General features: G+C 42.6%; 1 protein-coding gene across 1 annotated transcript in view; it reads left to right on the top strand.

Annotated features, from left to right (window-relative positions):
• The window catches only part of lbh (LBH regulator of WNT signaling pathway), a 33,014-nt gene extending 12,281 nt beyond the window's left edge, over positions 1-20,733 (top strand). Inside the window, exons 2-3 of the mRNA XM_062995744.1 lie at positions 8,319-8,421; positions 17,467-20,733. Of these exons, the coding sequence (XP_062851814.1) occupies positions 8,319-8,421; positions 17,467-17,694 (331 nt within the window). The 3' untranslated portion in view covers positions 17,695-20,733. The remainder of the gene's footprint in view (positions 1-8,318; positions 8,422-17,466) is intronic.
• Positions 20,734-22,545: the final 1,812 nt, after the last annotated feature.

The following is a 22,545-nucleotide window of genomic DNA, read 5'->3' as shown; positions in this document are numbered from 1 at the left end:
TCCTCTCTTCAAGGAAATGGAAATTTGTGTTGCCTTAACACCTGGAAATGTCTTTACGATGCATTTTTACGGAGACTGTGGCAGCAAGACTGATGTAAAGCAGTGATGCAAATTTGAAGAAGGCCCTATTTAATTCACAGCGTGAAAATCGCATCACAGACCATAAAATAAGCCTTTTTCTTTGTAATATGCAATTTGCTGTGAGATTTAAACTTTAAAGTATGTGTTTAGCGATTTAACGTTTTTCAAGTGTCTCATGATTACTGGTTCATTTGCACTATGAGGTGGTCCTAGCAATCCTACGGCAATTCAGTTAGCAATCGGTTAATCAAAATGTCCAAGATGCTGAAGTCTAAAGCAGCTAACGGGGAGTAGTGACGAAAAATAACGATACAGGTCTCTTTCGAGGCCCTTTAATCGGAATGAGCGTATCCTAAACCCATGGGTGAGGACTCGCAACCAATTCTGTGGATGCAGGGGTGGGTTTCACGGACGAGAATTTTTGTATGCGAGTTGCTGGTTTACAGATGTTCTAGGTTTACATTCAACCGTTAAGGTAGGCTGTGCTGTGTACTGTAGCTTCCATTTATTCTATTGTTCAATTTATGAGTATTTTTAAAGACTGAGGTCCGTGAAATTAAGCAAATTTTCCCGTGAATTTCCCATGAATCACCAAAACACAGAAAAACATCTTTGTTGTGCAGAAAGTGATTCTGATCTATTAGGATTGTGTTATGAGATGAATCATTTTCCCCTCTTTAAATGTCATGGTGTGCTTGATAGCTTATTGGTTTGCTTTAAAGCCTTCTAAGCATTTTATTTTTCTTGTTTTAGATGCATAATAGTGCTTTGCATCAGTGCCCCTGTGTCATTTTTCTGTGGATAAATACAAATAAAATGTAATTTCAGAACCAGAGCTGTACTAAAGGGAGCAGATCCAGCTGTTCTACTGTGTAGCTACAGTGTAGCTACCAAAACCACTCAACTCTCCTCAGTCGCTTCTTCTAATATTAAACTACTGGTGAATATTATGCTAATCGAATAGATCAGGCTTGTTACTATGTGAACTTTAATTTCTAATATCCATAGTGTCAGTGTAGCCTGTTTTTAAAGCTAAATGCAAAAGCTTTGTTCAGGAGATTCACATTAGTAATCCAGGGATTTACACACACACAGAAAGAACAAGAGCAGCTGTGGATTTTGCATAAGGTGACCGAGATACAAGGCGACCTCTGGTATTGCAGTGTAGGACAGGATATTAAAATTGTTATATAATCTGCAGCAGGGCAATGAATGCTGAACGGCTTTCAACCAGCACTCAAGACAATAGATTGTTGTTGGTGAGGCCAGTAATCCTGACCATTGTAAGAGATCAGTCAAATTAGTAATTCTTTCTACTTTTATGCTACATAAGAGTTTCAAAAGTTACATTTCACCTAACTTATTTTGAGTTTAAATACTAGGGTAAAAATAAAGTGTTTTTAAATAATGTTGTTTGGGCTGTATCTATTCCTTGGTTGACTCATTTTACATTTACGTTTGTGGCATTTAGCAGACGCTTTTATCCAAAGCGACTTACAATTATGACTGAATACAGTTTGAGTTAAGGGCCTTGTTTAGGGGCCCAACAGTGGCAACTTGGCGGTAGTGAGGCTAGAACCTGCAACCTTATGATTACTAGTCCAGTACCTTACCCACTAAGCTACCACTGTCCCTACCAACTCAAAAATATTAGGCGCCCAAGTGGCGCAGCGGGATATTCCTCTAGCACACCAGCACCAGTTCTGCTAGGGCGGGATACCAGACTATGTGGGTGGGGTCTTCAAACGCTGTGTAATGGACCCTGATTGGCAGATAGAGAGGCGCCTGTGCATAGTGCATGGGTGAAAGTGTTGGGTCGGAGGAGGCGTGAGCAGCAATATACCCACCTCAACTGCAATCAGGGATCTCCCAGCAGCGGAAGACAGATTGACCATGCTAAATTGGGAGGAAAATGGGAGAAAACGCATTAATAAAATAGGGGGAAAAAATGTGTGTATATATATACAGTGCCTTGCAAAAGTATTCAGCCCCCTTGAACTTTTCAACCTTTTGCCACATTTCAGGCTTCAAACATAACTATATGAAACTGTAATTTTTTGTGAAGAATCAACAACAAGTGGGACACAATCGTGAAGTGGAACGAAATTTATTGGATATTTTAAACTTTTTTTAGAAATAAAAAACTGAAAAGTGGGGCGTGCAATATTATTCAGCCCCCTTGCGTTAATACTTTGTAGCGCCACCTTTTGCTGCGATTACAGCTGCAAGTCGCTTGGGGTATGTCTCTATCAGTTTTGCACATCGAGAGACAGAAATTTTTGCCCATTCTTCCTTGCAAAACAGCTCGAGCTCAGTGAGGTTGGATGGAGAGCGTTTGTGAACAGCAGTTTTCAGCTCTTTCCACAGATTCTCGATGGGATTCAGGTCTGGACTTTGACTTGGCCATTCTAACACCTGGATACGTTTATTTGTGAACCGTTCCATTGTAGATTTTGCTTTATGTTTTGGATCATTGTCTTGTTGGAAGATAAATCACCGTCCCAGTCTCAGGTCTTTTGCAGACTGCAACAGGTTTTCTTCCAGAATGGTCCTGTATTTGGCTCCATCCATCTTCCCATCAATTTTAACCATCTTCCCTGTCCCTGCTGAAGAAAAGCAGGCCCAAACCATGATGCTGCCACCACCATGTTTGACAGTGGGAATGGTGTGTTCAGGGTGATGAGCTGTGTTGCTTTTACGCCAAACATAACCTTTTGCATTGTGGCCAAAAAGTTCGATTTTGGTTTCATCTGACCAGAGCACCTTCTTCCACATGTTTGGTGTGTCTCCCAGGTGACTTTTTATAGATATCTTTGAGAAATGGCTTTCTTCTTGCCACTCTTCCATAAAGGCCAGATTTGTGCAGTGTACGACTGATTGTGTCCTATGGACAGAGTCTCCCACCTCAGCTGTAGATCTCTGCAGTTCATTCAGAGTGATCATGGGCCTCTTGGCTGCATCCCTGATCAGTCTTCTCCTTGTTTGAGCTGAAAGTTTAGAGGGACGGCCGGGTCTTGGTAGATTTGCAGTGGTCTGATACTCCTTCCATTTCAATATGATCGCTTGCACAGTGCTCCTTGAGATGTTTAAAGCTTGGGAAATCTTTTTGTATCCAAATCCGGCTTTAAACTTCTCCACAACAGTATCTCGGACCTGCCTGGTGTGTTCCTTGGTCTTCATGATGCTCTCTGCGCTTTAAACAGAACTCTGAGACTGTCACAGAGCAGGTGCATTTATACGGAGACTTGATTACACACAGGTGGATTCTATTTATCACCATCAGTCATTTAGGTCAACATTGGATCATTCAGAGATCCTCACTGAACTTCTGGAGTGAGTTTGCTGCACTGAAAGTAAAGGGGCTGAATAATATTGCACGCCCCACTTTTTAGTTTTTTATTTCTAAAAAAAGTTTAAAATATCCAATAAATTTCGTTCCACTTCACGATTGTGTCCCACTTGTTGTTTCTTCACAAAAAATTACAATTTCATATCGTTATGTTTGAAGCCTGAAATGTGGCAAAAGGTTGAAAAGTTCAAGGGGGCTGAATACTTTTGCAAGGCACTGTATATACAGTGTATCACAAAAGTGAGTACACCCCTCACATTTCTGCAGATATTTAAGTATATCTTTTCATGGGACAACACTGACAAAATGACACTTTGACACAATGAAAAGTAGTCTGTGTGCAGCTTATATAACAGTGTAAATTTATTCTTCCCTCAAAATAACTCAATATACAGCCATTAATGTCTAAACCACCGGCAACAAAAGTGAGTACACCCCTAAGAGACTACACCCCTAAATGTCCAAATTGAGCACTGCTTGTCATTTTCCCTCCAAAATGTCATGTGACTCGTTAGTGTTACTAGGTCTCAGGTGTGCATAGGGAGCAGGTGTGTCCAATTTAGTAGTACAGCTCTCACACTCTCTTATACTGGTCATTGAAAGTTCCAACATGGCACCTCATGGCAAAGAACTCTCTGAGGATCTTAAAAGACGAATTGTTGCGCTACATGAAGATGGCCAAGGCTACAAGAAGATTGCCAACACCCTGAAACTGAGCTGCAGCACAGTGGCCAAGATCATCCAGCGTTTTAAAAGAGCAGGGTCCACTCAGAACAGACCTCGCGTTGGTCGTCCAAAGAAGCTGAGTGCACGTGCTCAGCATCACATCCAACTGCTGTCTTTGAAAGATAGGCGCAGGAGTGCTGTCAGCATTGCTGCAGAGATTGAAAAGGTGGGGGGTCAGCCTGTCAGTGCTCAGACCATACGCCGCACACTACATCAAATTGGTCTGCATGGCTGTCACCCCAGAAGGAAGCCTCTTCTGAAGTCTCTACACAAGAAAGCCCGCAAACAGTTTGCTGAAGACATGTCAACAAAGGACATGGATTACTGGAACCATGTCCTATGGTCTGATGAGACCAAGATTAATTTGTTTGGTTCAGATGGTCTCAAGCATGTGTGGCGGCAATCAGGTGAGGAGTACAAAGATAAGTGTGTCATGCCTACAGTCAAGCATGGTGGTGGGAATGCCATGGTCTGGGGCTGCATGAGTGCAGCAGGTGTTGGAGAGTTACATTTCATTGAGGGACACATGAACTCCAATATGTACTGTGAAATACTGAAGCAGAGCATGATCCCCTCCCTCCGGAAACTGGGTCGCAGGGCAGTGTTCCAGCATGATAATGACCCCAAACACACCTCTAAGACGACCACTGCTTTATTGAAGAGGCTGAGGGTAAAGGTGATGAACTGGCCAAGCATGTCTCCAGACCTAAACCCAATAGAACATCTTTGGGGCATCCTCAAGCGGAAGGTGAAGGAGCGCAAAGTCTCGAATAACCGCCAGCTCCGTGATGTCGTCATGGAAGAGTGGAAAAGCATTCCAGTGGCAACCTGTGAAGCTCTGGTAAACTCCATGCCCAGGAGAGTTAAGGCAGTTCTGGGAAATAATGGTGGCCATACAAAATATTGACACTTCAGGAACTTTCACTAAGGGGTGTACTCACTTTTGTTGCCGGTGGTTTAGACATTAATGGCTGTATATTGAGTTATTTTGAGGGAAGAATAAATTTACACTGTTATATAAGCTGCACACAGACTACTTTTCATTGTGTCAAAGTGTCATTTTGTCAGTGTTGTCCCATGAAAAGATATACTTAAATATCTGCAGAAATGTGAGGGGTGTACTCACTTTTGTGATACACTGTATATATATATATATATATATTGGTAGATGTTTTTTACCAACAGCCTTTATGCTTTTCTTCTCATCAAAGTTGGAAAGAGGTGCCTTAGTCTTCTCCTCAGCTCAAACACCCTCCTGACCTCTCAAGAGGCGTTTTTGTCCACAGAACTGCTACTCACTGGATGTTTTTTTGGATGCTTTTTGGCCATTTTGTTTAAACAGAGACTTGTGCACCTCAAGTTTTCTCCCACTTTTTAAAAACATAGTGGGTGAGCTGGCTACTCTGGAACACAAGGATCGAATCCTCAGGAATCACTTTGCTCTTGGGCACCCACTGTGCCATCTACTGGGCATCTAATGAGACTTTTTTTGTGCGTGTTTGTTTTGCTTCATTGTTTGGAAGATTACGTAAATGCTCATGTCTGAGTTTACTTAGCTGGAGACTTCGCCTGTGACTTGATTTTTGGCGTGGATATGCGTGTTCGTGTGTGCAGCCAGACTGACCAGTATACCCACAGACTTTAAATAACTGCTGTGAGAACGTAGCTCCGGCTCGGTCTCATACTGGCTGGTACAGGAATAGATGCACTTACTCTGCACTGCTGTAATGTTTTAGAGTAATTTTCTTTTTTATGGGGTGGTCTCTGAGAACTGTTACATCTTGTCCATGTTTGGTGTTCTCAGGAGTTGACCAGTAAATCGAAAAATCCCTCATAGTGGCATGAATAAATTCAGATTGACTAACAGAATGGATAATTGGTGTAGCTAACTTTAGTGCTAACAATAAACAGTACTCAGAAAAGTGCAGCTAAAGAAGAGGGAGTTTGTCAGGTAAATGAACTAATTTGTAAGATCAGGTAACACAGAAGATGTTGTTACTGCTGCAGAGGGAGTTATTGCAGTTTACACCACAAACACCAGAACAGCTACAGATCAACAGACTACACATCTGCCTTGTTAAAAAGTCTTCCCCTGTTTCTGAAACAGTGTACTAAGATAGAGGTTGTTGTCAACGCCGTGATAGCGCCACATTCTGGCGAAATAGCTCTACTGTTGAACTATTTAATTTGTTGTTTTTATTGTTTAAGGCTAAACGATGAATTGGAGTGAATAACAAGACAACTAAGAAATGCCTTAATGGCCCTTAGTCTTAAAGAGTAGCTGTTTATTTATTAAGGTTCAATAACATAAATGCCGACCGGTGGCAATGCTGAGTTTCGAACCAAGGAGTTCAGAATCTCGGCGCTGGTGTGCTAGTGGAATATCCCGCTGCGTCACTTCAAGCAAGCTTTGATTGAGCTTAACATTGCTGATTTTAGATGCAGTGATGTGAAGCTTGCTTGACTGTCAACAGTGTAGGATGTGTTCCAGCAGCTTCTTATCTATGCTAGACATGAGACAAATCTCAAGTGAAATAATATTTGGTATTTTTTAAGAGAGGAAGAATGATATGATGTTGCTAGATGATTTGTACTGATTTGATAAATATTAAAAAGAACTAAAAGCATAAGATGAAATGATAAATGATTTTAATGTTTCAAAATGACCCATTTAGATGCGTTTTAATGCTTTACAGTAGAAACCAAACTGCAGAGCATTTTTTTTAGAAAGATCCATCTGATGGTCCCCTGCACGCCCACACTGGTTTCATAATGACTACACGTGAACACATGCAACAAAGTGCAGCGCTGTGGACCACTGACCTCACTGTGGTTTGACTTCCAGAGTGCTAGTGGTCTCGGTCTGCTTTTAATGTCAATTTGATTTGATTCCACCTTAAACGCCTTTAAAATTCGACTTGCCCAGACAACATTTGATGCTTGGAAAATGGGCTGCATGGTGGCACAGGTGGTACGCTGGGTTAAGTGGGTGTTGCCAAGCAGCAGCCCTTGCCTTCAATCACAGGGCCTCCCACGGTGCTCCAAATTTACTTTCACTTATTAAAAAATGTGCACAAGGTGCTCACGTCACCTCCATGTGTAGGGAGTAGGGGAATTTTTAAGAGTGCCGTGTTCCTTGTCCAGGGTATCATCTTGCGTCATGCCATATTGGTCGGTGCTGCCAGACACACCGCAAGGCGCCATCAGTTTGGCGAAAGGAATAAATAAATGAATTGATATTGCAATTGTAGATGCTTTCATTGTTGCTCCACAGTTCATTGATGGTGTGCTTTACGCACATGACTTGATGACTCCATTAGCTGACGTTGGTGTTTTGGTACCACAGAAAGCCTCAACATCATTAACATCATTCCAGACAACTTCTGGACTTGCACATGGTGATCTTAGTGTTATTACAAGCCACACTGACCTTGCAATCCCAATGCAGTGGTAGCTCAGTAGTTAGGGTACTGGACTTTTGATCAGAAAGTTGCTTGGTCAAGCCCAACTACTGTCAAATTGCCACAGTTGGCACAACAAAATACACAATTTGGGTAAAAGCATCTGCTAAATTTATTTAAACCCATTACAAATTCAGTGGAACAGTGGTCTCATGCCAAGGTCCGGGAGGAAACCCAAACTGTCATTTTACATTTACATTTTCAACACATGATTTTATGCAAGGACTTTGCTTAGGTGCCCAACAGTGGCAACTTGAAGGTGGTGAGGCTTGAACCAATAACCTTCTGATAACTAGTCCAGTACCTTAACCACTGAGCTGTCACTTTATGCTAGGAGATAATTAGTCCAGACTGTCAGATTTATCCAAGTGACCACTAAACAAGGTCTGCCAAGACTCGAAGCAGCTGGAATACAGGTGTCTCTGTCCACAGTCAAGCAAGCTTTACACCAACTGTCATGCCAAAAAAACTTCTCCCTCTGCTTTCGGTCGTGTTTTAAGGTGCTGATTTTAAGACAAGGTATTTTTCGCACTACAACTTCTTGACTTATGGTGATGTAAAGCTTGCTTGACCATCAGCAACCTAAAATGTGTTCCAGCGACTTATAACTTCTGCTAGACATGGGACAATTAAGTAAAGTGGACTTTAACTGTACACGGTACCAGATTAACGTTTCCTGACCTGCTCTTTTACCCCGGCAGCTCCGTGTTCGTGCCGTGCAGTGTGATGACCGAAGTCATGATCAGCAGCACCCCAGTGGAGGACATGCGGCTCAGCCCAAGCAAAGACCGCCTCACCTTCCAGGTACCTATTACACTGTTATATCTGAGAATGAAATAAGGTAAAAAAACAAATCTAGATTTGGCCCTGGCACCAGAAACTTCAGAAACACTTCAGCACTTTCACACCCAGTCATATCGAGACTCTCAAGCAGGGTTTTCCACTGTGGGCTTTTTTAGAGACTTGATTTCGCGGAAATTGATGATATTTTGGAATACCATTGTTACATTATTATTATTATATATTTCTGACAGACGTTAATCACAAGGTTGTCATAATATTTGGGCTTCAATCATTTTAGCGACTTTATTATGTTTTTTATTGTATTTTTTTATCACACATTCACCAGAAGTTATGGTGAGTTTTCCAAACCTAAGCTGGACCTGCAGCATTTCTTGCCATTGCATTAGGTTTAGAGGCTGCAGTGCAAAAAAAAAACCCTGTTCCTGCTTTTTATTGGTCCATTTATTAGTCCTTAGTCATGCTTTTTTGGTGGAAGGACTTCTGTCCTACTATAAACCTTCTTGACTATGGTGGTTATTTCACATTAATAAATAAGCAGACAGAAACATGATACCAATCGTGGCATGAATATGACATACAGGTTAAACATGGCATTAAAATCCAAAAAATATAAATATTACATTTATATATATGTGTGTGTGTGTGTGTGTGTGTATTCTTTTGATTTTCTTATGACCGTTTGGGTTTTTCCAGACCATAACAAGAGATTACTGTTCCATTAAAAGGGACATGAAACACCAGTTGTAGTTAGCATAAAACATACAAGATGGATTTCCACTCTATAATAATGATTAGCAGTGCATGACTCTATATGCAATAATAATCCTTGTGTGAACCTGCCTCATGCAGGTGAAAAAAAGCGGTTGGCAACTGCACCCGTGTTGGAGAGGGCGTGTGTTGGGTTCAACCCTTTTTGGTCAGGGTTTGGGTCTGCAGCAGTAGAGAAGATACAACTGGGTAATTGGATATGACTAGATTTGGAGAAAAAGGGTAAAATGCCTAAATAGAATTTTGAAAATAGTTAGACTAAGCTATTTGAATTTAAAGTACAGCACCATTATAAAGTGGGTTGTCCTGGAAAACCTACTTTAGTTTACATTAGCTAATGTTATTTATTAGCTTTTATTAGCTAACTCAATGGAAAATAAGAAAAGCCAAACTGTCTGTTGTAGAGCTGTACAAACAAAATACATTTGACTTTGACAACACCAGAGTTTTGTTCGTCTGTGGGTGATTTGACCCAAGTGCCTTTGAGATCTGACTAGATCTTGACATGGATAGAAATCTGCAGAATTATACACCGATCAGGCATAACATTAAAACCACCTCCTTGTTTCTACACTTACTGTCCATTTTATCAGCTCCACTTACCATATTGGAGCACTTTGTAGTTCTACAATTACTGACTGTAGTCCATCTGTTTCTCTGCATGCCTTTTTAGCCTGCTTTCACTCTGTTTTTTAATGGTCAAGACCCCCACAGGACCACTACAGAGCACTGCAGTGACACTGACATGGTGGTGGTGTGTTAGTGTGTGGATAAGACACAGCAGCGCTGATGGCGTTTTTAACACCTCGCTGTCATTGCTGGACTGAGAATAGTCCACCAACCAAAAATATCCAGCCAACAGCGCCCTGTGGGCAACGTCCTGTGACCACTGATGAATGTCTAGAAGATGACCAACTCAAACAGCAGCAATAGATGAGCGATCGTCACTGACTTTACATCTACAAGGTGGACCAACTAGGTGGGAGTGTCTAATAGAGTGGACAGTGAGTGGACACGGTATTTAAAATCTCCAGCAGCGCTGCTGTGTCTGATCCACTCATACCACTTATATAACACACACTAACACACTACCACCATGTCAATGTTACTGCAGCGCTGAGAATGATCCACCACCTAAAGTGTAGTAAGTGTAGAAACAAGGAGGTGGTTTTAATGTTATGGCTGATCAGTGTTATGAGATATCTGCCCAAATTGCCTAGGTGTGAGCTAAGACTTGGGTCCTACGTCCTTGTTTTGTGGAGGAAGAAAGTCCCTACAACACTATCAACCTCGGAATGAGATATAAACTATTTGAACCACAGTTCTGGGGTTCGATTAGCATGTGTGAGTAAACGTGCATGGTTTTTCTGAGTCGTCCTCATTAGCATAGAACCCAGACTGCTGTTTTGAAGGGAGCTTTTCTCATACAGGCCAAAACACGGGTGGCCTGATCTTCTCTTTCCAGCCGTGTACATCTGTACCCCCCCCCCCCCCCCCCCCCCCTGTTTTTTTCTTTTGCTTTCTCTCTCGCTTTTGCTCTCTATCACACATTGTAATCTTGTTCTTGTTTTTTCAGTGAGCTCTTACTCTCAATCTTAATTTCACTCATTCACACTCTCGCACTCTTTCCCCTATTAGGACTGTTAGTATTCGTCATGTGAAACACAGACATGTCCAGACAAGTCTTTATGGGCATACATCTTTGAGGACATATTTTAATTAGACAGAAGTATGTGAACACCTGATTATGAGTTTGCTGGACTTCTCGTTCCAAAATCTTGGACATTAATACGATACGATATGATAATAGGCCAGTTTCAGGGGTAGGAACAGGCTGTGCTTTTCAGGAAGATCAGTCTGTCCGTCCGCAAGCTGTTCAAGAGTGTGGTGGCTTTCTCATATATATACACACCGATCAGCCATAACATTAAAACCACCTCCTTGTTTCTACACACGTTGTCCATTTTAACGGCTTCACTTAGCATATAGAAGCACTTTGTAGTTCTACAATTACTGACTGTAGTCCAACTGTTAGCCCCCTTTCACCCTGTTCTTCAATTGTCAGGACTCTCCCAGGACGACTACAGAGCAGGTATTATTTAGGTGGTGGATCATTCTCAGCACTGCAGTGACACTGACATGGTGGTGGTGTGTTAATGTGTGTTGTGCTGGTATGAGTGGATCAGACACAGCAGCGCTGCTGGAGTTTTTAAATACCGTGTCCACTCACTGTCCACTCTATTAGACACTCCTACCTAGTTGGTCCACCTTGTAGATGTAAAGTCAGAGACGATCGCTCATCTATTGCTGCTGTTTGAGTTGGTCATCTTCTAGACCTTCATCAGTGGTCACAGGATGCTGCCCACGGGGCGCTGTTGGCTGGATGTTTTTGGTTGGTGGACTATTCTCAGTCCAGCAGTGACAGTGAGGTGTTTACAAACTCCATCAGCATTGCTGTGTCTGATCCACTCATACCAGCACAACACCACCATGTCAGTGTCACTGCAGTGCTGAGTGATCCAACACCCAAATTATACCTACTCTGTAGTGGTCCTGGGAGAGTCCTGACCATTAAAGAACAGCATGAAAGGGGGCTAACAGATGGACTACAGTCAGTAATTGTAGAACTTCAAAGTTCTTCTATATGGTAAGTGGAGCTGATAAAATGGACAGTGAGTGTAGAAATAATGAGGTGGTTTTAATAATATGACTGATCGGTGTATACTATATATATATATATATATATATATATATACTTTTTTTTTTTTTTTTTTTTTTTTTTTACACACCCTTTCTCTTTTGCTCTCTCTCTTCCTTATTCCTTTCAGAACTCATTCCTTTCCAGGGGTTTATTTCGCTCCCTCTCCCTCCCATCATCCACTCTGCTGCATTGAGATAGGCTCTTCAAGGCTCCTGAGCTATTTTAGGATGCCAGTGGTGTGTGCACGCTTGTGCGGGTGTTAGAATTGAGGGGTTGAACCATGCATGGATTCTGTGCTGCTGTCACAACACATCTACTATATGACAATCACAGTTTCGCCGAATTAGCCATCGCGGATGAGTCAAGGACGACTGTAGGTCAACCTTTCAGAGATGTTTTAGTGGCTGTCTTACCCCCCCACCACCACCACACACACACACACACACACACACACACACACACACACTTACAATGTGCACAGAAATTACACAAGCACTAAATACATTGAAAATATTATTACTATTATTATTATTATTGTTATTAGTATTTGTACATTATGCGTGGGAAGGTTAACTTGAAACGGACCAGCAGTCTAATGTGTAACAGACCAGCAGTCTAATGTGTAACAGACGTCAGTCTAATGTGTAACGGACCAGCAGTCTAATGTGTAACAGACCAGCAGTCTAATGTGTAACAGACGTCAGTCTAATGTGTAACGGACCAGCAGTCTAATGTGTAACAGACCAGCAGTCTAATGTGTAACGGACCAGCAGTCTAATGTGTAACAGACGTCAGTCTAATGTGTAACGGACCAGCAGTCTAATGTGTAACGGACCAGCAGTCTAGTGTGTTACGGACCAGCAGTCTAATGTGTTACGGACCAGCAGTCTAATGTGTAACAGACCAGCAGTCTAATGTGTAATGGACATCAGTCTAATGTGTAACGGACCAGTATTCTAATGTGTAACGGACCAGCAGTCTAATGTGTAACAGACCAGCAGTCTAATGTGTAACAGACCAGCAGTCTAGTGTGTTACGGACCAGCAGTCTAATGTGTTACGGACCAGCAGTCTAATGTGTTACGGACCAGCAGTCTAATGTGTTACGGACCAGCAGTCTAATGTGTAACAGACCAGCAGTCTAATGTGTAATGGACATCAGTCTAATGTGTAACGGACCAGTATTCTAATGTGTAACGGACCAGCAGTCTAATGTGTAACAGACCAGCAGTCTAATGTGTAACAGACCAGCAGTCTAGTGTGTTACGGACCAGCAGTCTAATGTGTAATGGACATCAGTCTAATGTGTAACGGACCATCAGTCTAATGTGTAACGGACCAGCAGTCTAATGTGTAACAGACCAGCAGTCTAATGTGTAACGGACATCAGTCTAATGTGTAATGGACCAGCAGTCTAATGTGTAACAGAGCAGCAGTCTAATGTGTAATGGACATCAGTCTAATGTGTAACGGACCAGCAGTCTAATGTGTAACAGACCAGCAGTCTAATGTGCTACGGACCAGCAGTCTAATGTGCTACGGACCAGCAGTCTAATGTGTAATGGACCAGCAGTCTAATGTGTAACAGACAGCAGTCTAATGTGTAACGGACCAGCAGTCTAATATATAACGGACGAGCAGTCTAATGTGTAACAGACATCAGTCTAATATATAACGGACCAGCAGTCTAATGTGTAACAGACATCAGTCTAATGTGTAACGGACCAGCAGTCTAATGTGTAACGGACCAGCAGTCTAATGTGTAACGGACCAGCAGTCTAATGTGTAACGGACCATCAGTCTAATGTGTAACGGACCAGCAGTCTAATGTGTAACAGACCAGCAGTCTAATGTGCTACGGACCAGCAGTCTAATGTGCTACGGACCAGCAGTCTAACGTGTAACGGACCAGCAGTCTAATGTGTAATGGACAGCAGTCTAATGTGTAACGGACCAGCAGTCTAATGTGTAATGGACATCAGTCTAATGTGTAACGGACCATCAGTCTAATGTGTAACGGACCATCAGTCTAATGTGTAACGGACCAGCAGTCTAATGTGTAACGGACCAGCAGTCTAATGTGTAACGGACCATCAGTCTAATGTGTAACGGACCAGCAGTCTAATGTGTAACGGACCAGCAGTCTAATATATAACGGACCAGCAGTCTAATGTGTAACAGACATCAGTCTAATATATAACGGACGAGCAGTCTAATGTGTAACAGACCAGCAGTCTAATGTGTAACGGACCAGCAGTCTAATGTGTAACGGACCAGCAGTCTAATGTGTAACGGACCATCAGTCTAATGTGTAACGGACCAGCAGTCTAATGTGTAACGGACCAGCAGTCTAATATATAACGGACCAGCAGTCTAATGTGTAACAGACATCAGTCTAATATATAACGGACGAGCAGTCTAATGTGTAACAGACATCAGTCTAATATATAACGGACCAGCAGTCTAATGTGTAACAGACCAGCAGTCTAACGTGTAACGGACCAGCAGTCTAACGTGTAACGGACCAGCAGTCTAACGTGTAACGGACCAGCAGTCTTAACGTGTAACGGACCAGCAGTCTAACGTGTAACGGACCAGCAGTCTAACGTGTAACGGACCAGCAGTCTTAACGTGTAACGGACCAGCAGTCTAACGTGTAACGGACCAGCAGTCTAACGTGTAACGGACCAGCAGTCTAATGTGTTACGGACCATGTGGGGTGGAATTTGGGATGGCCGAACATCTTAGCCATTAGGAGGTGCACTTGTAAGTGTCTCAGTGCCTGTCAAGTTCAGGTAAAAGTAGACTTGTTGCGTCAGGAAGGATATTTGGCGTACTTATTGTGTGGAGTTTGCATGTTCTCCCCGTGTCCCACAGTCCAAAAACATGCAAGTGAGGTGACATGGAAATACAACATTGACTGTGATTGTGTTTGGCATTAAAAACTTGAACTGATGAATCTTGTGTAAATGTAAACAAAGTGTGTAAAACATGACTTTAAAGTTCTAATAGATAAATATATATATATCTTGATTGAGATTGCAGTGGATCCACACTTTGGGTGCCAGTCTGGGAGTTTACCCAACACACACATTTACCCATTTGCCGACTTTCTGTTGTTTTTGCACATCTGCATGTTTTTGCCAGGGGAAATTAGCATACCCTGAGGTAACTCATGTGGAAATGGGTAGAATCTACATCACAGAAAGTGACCACTTGCAAGATTTAAACCCAGGTCCCCAGGACTCTGGCACTGTGTGGCACCCACACTACCGCGTGTTAATAATCTATTAAGTCTTTTCTTGTGGCAGCACGGTGGCTCAGTGGGAAGCACTGTCGCCTCACAGCAAGAAGGTCCTGGGTTCGATCCCCAGGCGGGGCAGTCCGGGTCCTTTCTGTGCGGAGTTTGCATGTTCTCCCCGTGTCTGTGTGGGTTTCCTCCCACAGTCTAAAAAACATGCAGTCAGGTTAATTGGAGACACTGAATTGCCCTATAGGTGAATGTATGTATGTGTGTCTGCCCTGTGATGGACTGGCGCCCCGTCCAGGGTGTTACTGTGTGCCTTGCGCCCATTAAAAAGCTGGGACAGGCTCCAGCCCCCCAACCCCCCGCGACCCTAATTGGATAAGTGGTTAAGAAAGTGAGTGAGTGAGTCTTTTCTCCACCTTCATATTGGTGCCATATCCAGGGTATCCCTGCTGTGGCCCAGTGGGTCCAGGTAGGCCTAGACCCACTGTGACCTTGATCAGGAGTGTATTGATGAATAAAAAGGGAGTCCAGTGATTCTCTTTTAAAATGCAGTGGAACAGCAGCACACAGGTTTCCTGCTGCACTGCTCTCTCTCTTTGTCACCTGCGCTCTCATTCTTGCTTGTCCTCACATGTCCGCTCTCTCTCTCGCTCTACCCCTCTGTCTCTCATATGCTTATATCTTTGGGCTCGTTTCCCAGATGGTGACATCGCCATCCCTCCGGTCCACGTCACCGAAACACACCGGGCTAAAAATATGACTGGGCTGCATCCAGCTCCCAGGCGGTACGGAGCGTTTGGGCACGTTCCCCTTCCTGAGGCCAGGAACTCCGGATAAACAGAATGAAAACTATGATTGTGTGTCGTGAGATGAAGGTCACCTTTTGCTCTTTCCTGAATTACATCATGCGGGTCTACAGCGAATTCTCAGGCGGCTTTCGGGCATTCGGACATGCACAGCTGCACGTTTGGCTGAAGATGAAGGCTTGTCTTAAAAAAAATGATATTCTTTCATTATTCAATATCAAAATTCTATAAACATAGTTATATATAAAAATTACATTTAATATCATATAAAATCAAAAAAAATGCTGATGGTTTGCACTGGTCAGCTGAAGGTCACCACCAGCTGGTAGTGTTAAAAATGTACACACAGAGGCAGGGAGAACATGCAAACTCCACACTGAAAGATCCCGGATTGGTCCACCTGGAAATCGAACCCAAGACCTTCCTGCAGTGAGGCGACAGTTCTACCTACTAACATAATAGACTTTTTTATTGACATGTTTTACCACAGTTTTATCCTGTTAGGGTCACATATACACCGATCAGCCATAACATTAAAACCACCGCCTTGTTTCTACACTCACTGTCCATTTTATCAGCTCCACTTACCATATAGAAGCACTTAGATGGATTACAGTCAGTAACTGTAGAACTACAGTTTCTCTACATACTTTTTTTAGACTGCTTTCATCCTGTTCTTCAATGGTCAGGACCTCCACAAGACCACCACAGAGCAGGTATTATTTAGGTGGTGGATCATTCTCAGCACTGCAGTGACACTGACATGGTGGTGGTGTGTTAGTGTGTGTTGTGCTGGTATGAGTGGATCAGACACAGCAGCGCTGCTGTAGTTTTTAAATACCGTGTCCACTCACTGTCCACTCTATTAGACACTCCTACCTAGTTGGTCCACCTTGTAGATGTAAAGTCAGACGATCGCTCATCTATTGCTGCTGTTTGAGTCGGTCATCTTCAAGACCTTCATCAGTGGATATTTTTGGTTGGTGGACTATTTTTAGTCCAGCAGTGACAGTAAGGTGTTTAAAAACTCAAGCAGTGCTGCTGTGTCTGATCCACTCATACCAGCACAACACACTAACACACCACCACCTAAATAATACCTGCTCTGTAGTGGTCCTGGGAGAGTCCTGACCATTGAAGAACAGCATGAAAGGGGGCTAACAAAGCATGCAGAGAAGCAGATGGACTACAGTCAGTAATTGTAGAACTACAAAATGCTCCTATATGGTAAGTGGAGCTGATAAAATGGACAGACTACTTTAGGTAGTCAAATCCATCTGGTCAATCAATTATAAATGTACAATTAAAAAACCCCAAGATAAACAAATGGAAAAAATGAAACTCATGTCATGATGGTACAGGTGTATGTAAACTTTAACTGTACATTCATGGTTGATCTTTGGACCGGTCGGTAGCACTGTGACGCTCAGATGCTTGTTTTCTGGCTCTGGTTCTATTGAAAAATGTGCAGTTTGGCTAAACACACCCAAAAACATCAAACACATTTCTTTCTCCTCGCAGATCTTTCCGGATCCATCAGACTTTGAGCGCTGCTGCAAGCTGAAGGACCGCCTGCCGTCCATCGTGGTGGAGGCCACCGAGGGCGAGGTGGAGAGCGGAGAGCTGCGCTGGCCTCCTGAGGAGTTCCTCGTCAGCCAGGATGACGAGGAGGAGGAGTATGAGGACGATGAGGAGGAAGAGCAGAGTGACGGGCAGCAGAAACAGCAAGCACAGAACTCTCAGCAATAGAACTGAACAGCACCACTGACTGTTTAACACGTGCACATACAGACACGCACGGTTCATCTGCGAGGAGGAAGAGGGAGGAGGAAGAGGAGGAGGAACGGCTGGAAAGGACCGACGCGACCCACACAAACCCAGACTTCCGACACCCCGTAATGATCCTGCACTGGTGCTAAAATGAAGACACGAGCTTTTACCCTCGCATTCACAATATGAGGGGCTAGAAACACGCCGAGTGCATTTACACGTAGATAAAATTATGCATACATTTGTATTAACTAGTATGTGTGGAGTTTGGCATGTTCTTTCACATCTGTGTGGGTTTCCAGTGTGCCAGAAGGTGGATTGACTGATCGAAATTGCTCTTGGATTTGATTGGGTAAATGGTGAGTGTGTAATTTGGGTAAAATCGATCAATGCCCTGACCAGGGTGTGTTTCCGGGTCGGCTCCGGATCCACTGCGACCCTAGTCAGGATGAGACAGTTGATCAGAAGACATGAAAGTTTAAAAATACTAATATGTTTGTCTTACTAGTTGCGCAACTGAAGCATTCGCCTGGTTGCCAAATATCCAAATTCCATATAATGATGTACCCCAGTATTTTCAAAGCTACCAGGGGTGGCACTTCCCCAACATATTTACTTTTATCTACAGTGTATCATAGTGTAGTTTATTTTTAAAGCACTGCACTTATGTTGATACAGTATTAGTGGCATGTTTAAAGCTGGACAGTATGCTGAACATCGGACTGTCCGATTGAGACCTGAATACCTGGCAACCCTGCTCTGGTACATCAAATAAATATTAGTGTCACACTATTACAAGAGCATCACTCACATCTTCGTGCAATCTCGAGCGGCCAGTCAACCCTCGACTGTTTTGGTAGGTGGAAGGAATTCCGAGTGACCCAAACGGACACGTAAGGAGAACATACCAATGTTAAACCCTGGTCCACACGGCCCATGATGCTACCAGTTGCATCATCATGCTGTTTTTTTATAAAAAGCCTGAACAGCACACATGCGATAAATAACCAGGGTGAACCAGGGTCGATCTTTGTCTCTGGTCACTCTGAGCAGTTTTGCATGTTCTCCCCACGTCTGCATCTTTCTACCTTTCGAAAACATGCCAGACGCTCTAAATTTCCCCCCAAATATGAGTGAGTGCGAATTGTGCCTGTAAAGTGCCCTGCATTTAGGATGTACTCATACCTTGTGTCCAGGGGTGCTTACACACCATGACCAGGATAAAGATGTCTCTGATCACTGAGCAGTTTTGCATGTTCTCTCCATGTCCGCATCTTTCTACCTTCCAAAAACATGCCAGACGCTCAATTTCCCCCAAATATATGAGTGTTAGTGCAAATTGTGACTAAGATGCCCTGCATTTAGGATGCATTCATACCTTGTGTCCAGGGGTGCCTACACACCATGACCAGGATAAAGATGGCTCTGGTCACTGAGCAGTTTTGCATGTTCTCTCCATGTCCGCATCTTTCTACCTTCCAAAAACATGCCAGACGCTCAATTTCCCCCAAATATATGAGTGTTAGTGCAAATTGTGACTAAGATGCCCTGCATTTAGGATGTACTCATACCTTGTGTCCAGGGGTGCCTACACACCATGACCAGGATAAAGATGGCTCTGGTCACTGAGCAGTTTTGCATGTTCTCCCCCTTTCTGCATCTTTTAACCTTTCAAAAACATGCCAGATGCTCTAAATTTCCCCCTAATATGAGTGAGTGTGAATTGTGACTAAGATGCCCTGCATTTAGGATGTACTCATACCTTATGTCCAGGGGTGCCTACAGACCATGACCCTGATCAGGATGAAGATGTCTCTGGTCACTGAGCAGTTTTGCATGTTCTCCCCACGTCTGCATCCTTCTACCTTCTAAAAACATGCCAGACGCTCTAAATTTCCCCCTAATATGAGTGAGTGCGAATTGTGACTGTAAGATGCCCTGCATTTAGGATGTATTAATATCTTGCGTCCAGGGGTGCCTACACACCATGACTCTGATCAGGATAAAGATAATAAAGTGAAATTGAGTGATCATTTATAAGCGAATCACTATGTAGGTGCACTTACTGTTTTTCTAACGGCGTTTGTGTGTTTACCCGTCTCGTTTCCAACGTTTTGCGTACTCGTCCTGCACTTGCTCGACACGTTCTTACACATATACTTATGCAGCCATGACTAAGGAGGCCTTCAAATCCTGGATTGTTCTGTTTTTTAGACTAGAGCAAAGAATATCTGATGAAGGACTTGTGGACTCTGACTTTTCCAGCATTTTTTATTTTTGGTTATTGGGAGGGGAGGGTCTTTTCTGTTGTTGAGTGGAGGTGAGGTTGGTTTAGGGCTTCCTGCAGCTTTTCTTCCAGTAAAATTCACACTTAGGTGACGTTAAACAGGCAGCACTGGTGGAGCTTTCATGTTTATGTTCCAGTTGGGGTTTTTTTTTTTTTTTGGACGCACTGAAAACAGATTGTAAGTCGCTAAATCTGATTGGGAAGGACCTGAACGCTCCACTGAATACTGTATGTAAATAGTATTTGTATGCACAAGTAGTCATTTCCACTGTGAATATTCCTGAGCGTATAGTCTCTGTACACAGACACCTTTTCACGTAGCCGTAGTGTACCATGGTTTTCAGTACGACGTCGATCAAATCTGTCGTTAACGTTTCGGATCCTGACCCTTTAGTGGAAAGGTCACACAAGGACACCTTGGCACTGACACACTGACATGTGTATTTGTATGTTGACACCAGGTCTCGCCTTTATTTTCATCTCCCTTCTGTGTAATCTTGTTATGTTTTTCGACTTTCTGTACATGTATAGAGGCTTCGATGGACGTCACGTATGTGGATCCGTTTGTGTGTCGAGGTCGAGCTCGTCTTCACGTCCTCCGTGTGAAGCGCATGTAGATTCGCTGTGTATTTTATGTACAGCTCAGGGAGAATAGCTGCCATTTTTCTCTTGGTGTTCATTCTTCTCTCTACCACTTTTGTTGTAAATAAACATTTTGAACCTTTACAAAACAGTGTGTCTGGTGGTTAATTTTAGGTAAATAAGTGTCAAAACTGTTTATATACAGTAGTGTTCGAAAAAATAGCAGTGATTTTTAAAAAAGTGAATAAAGCACAAAATCATTCTAATAACTTTTATTTCCATAAATGCAAATGCACTGAAAATACTACACTTTCAATTCTAAATCAAAACATTAACAAAATTTAGCCAGTTTGTGTTCATCATTTACAGAAAATTAAGAAAAATTAATATTAGGCTGTTAGCAGTGGCAGCATTTTTCTCAAAAAATGTATAAACTAAAAATGTTTGAGGTTTCACTTTAGTTTAAATTACTGAACTAATATTTAGTGGCAGAACAATTGTTTCTGAGATCTGTGTTGCATGGAGTCGACCAACTTCTGGCACGTCTGAACAGGTATTCCAGTCCAGGATGATTACACTACATTCCACAGTTCTAATGCAATTTTGGGTTTTGCCTCAAAAAAACACGTTTCAGATTTCATTGTCATGTTGAAACACCCATTTTAAGGACATTTCTTCTTCGACATAGGGCAACATGATCTCCTCAAGTATTCTGATATATTTAAACTGATCCATGATCCCTCGTATGTGATAAATAGGTGTAACACCACGGTATGAAAAACATCCTCATATCATCATTTTGTACCACCGTGCTTTACTGTCTTCACAGTGTACTTTGGTTTGAATTCAGTGCTCAGGGGACGTCTGACATACTGTCTACGGCCACTAGACCAAAAAAATAAAATTTTGCTTTCACCAGTCCACAAAATGTTGAGCCGTTTCTCTTTGGACCAGTTAATGTGTTCCTTGGCAAATTTGAACCCATTCAGGACACGTCTTTATCTTAACAACGGGACTTTGCAAGGAGTTCTTGCTGGTAAATTGGCTTCATTTAATCATCTTCTGTACTCACTGGTAACTTCAGATGTTCCTTGATCTTTCTGGAGGTGATCATTGGCTGAACCTTTGCCATTTTGGCTATTCTTCGATCCAATCGAACAGTAGTTCCACGCTTCCTTCCGCGTCTTTCAGGTTTTGGTTTTCACTTCAAGGCATTTGAGATCATTTTAGCTGAGCAGCCTATAATTTGCTGCACTTCTCTGTATGTTTTTTCTCTCTACAATCAACTTTTTAATCAAAGTACGCTGTTCATCAGAACAATGTCTGGAACAACTCATTTTCCCCAGTATTTCAAAAGGAAATGTGCTATGACCAACCTGTGCAACATTTGCCACCCTCCTACATTAAATAAGGGCCAAAACTGACACCCGTTCTTCTGCAGAATGAATGGCTTCACCAATTGAAATTCTCACTGCTATTATTTTGAACAACCCACTTTCAATCAATGCTTCGATTACTCAGAATGAGTGGGATGCATGTCCTAATTGTTGGGTTTGTTTTGTTTTCATTACTCTACTACACTTTCAAGTAAAATTTTTGCTATGTAGAAATAGCATTTCTACTAAAATCAGTGATTTTATCAGGTCAATGGTGTTGGACTGCTATTATTTTGAACACTACTGTACACTGATCAGCCATAACATTAAAACCAGCTTCTTGTTTCTACACTCACTGTCCATTTTATCAGCTCCACCATATAGAAGCACTTTGTAATTCTACAATCTCTGTTTCTCTGCATGCTTTGTTAGCCCCCTTTCATGCCGTCCTTCAATGGTCAGGACCACCACAGAGTAGGTATTATTTGGGTGGTGGATCATTCTCAGCACTGCAGTGACACTGACATGGTGGTGGTGGTGTGTTAGTGTGTGTTGTGCTGGTATGAGTGAATCAGACACAGCAGC

The sequence above is a fragment of the Trichomycterus rosablanca genome, chromosome 5 (assembly GCF_030014385.1).
Source record: "Trichomycterus rosablanca isolate fTriRos1 chromosome 5, fTriRos1.hap1, whole genome shotgun sequence".
In the NCBI taxonomy this organism is placed as follows: Eukaryota; Metazoa; Chordata; class Actinopteri; order Siluriformes; family Trichomycteridae; genus Trichomycterus; species Trichomycterus rosablanca.
Note: the sequence above shows the minus strand (reverse complement) of the source record. Positions and strands in the feature narration are given on the sequence as shown.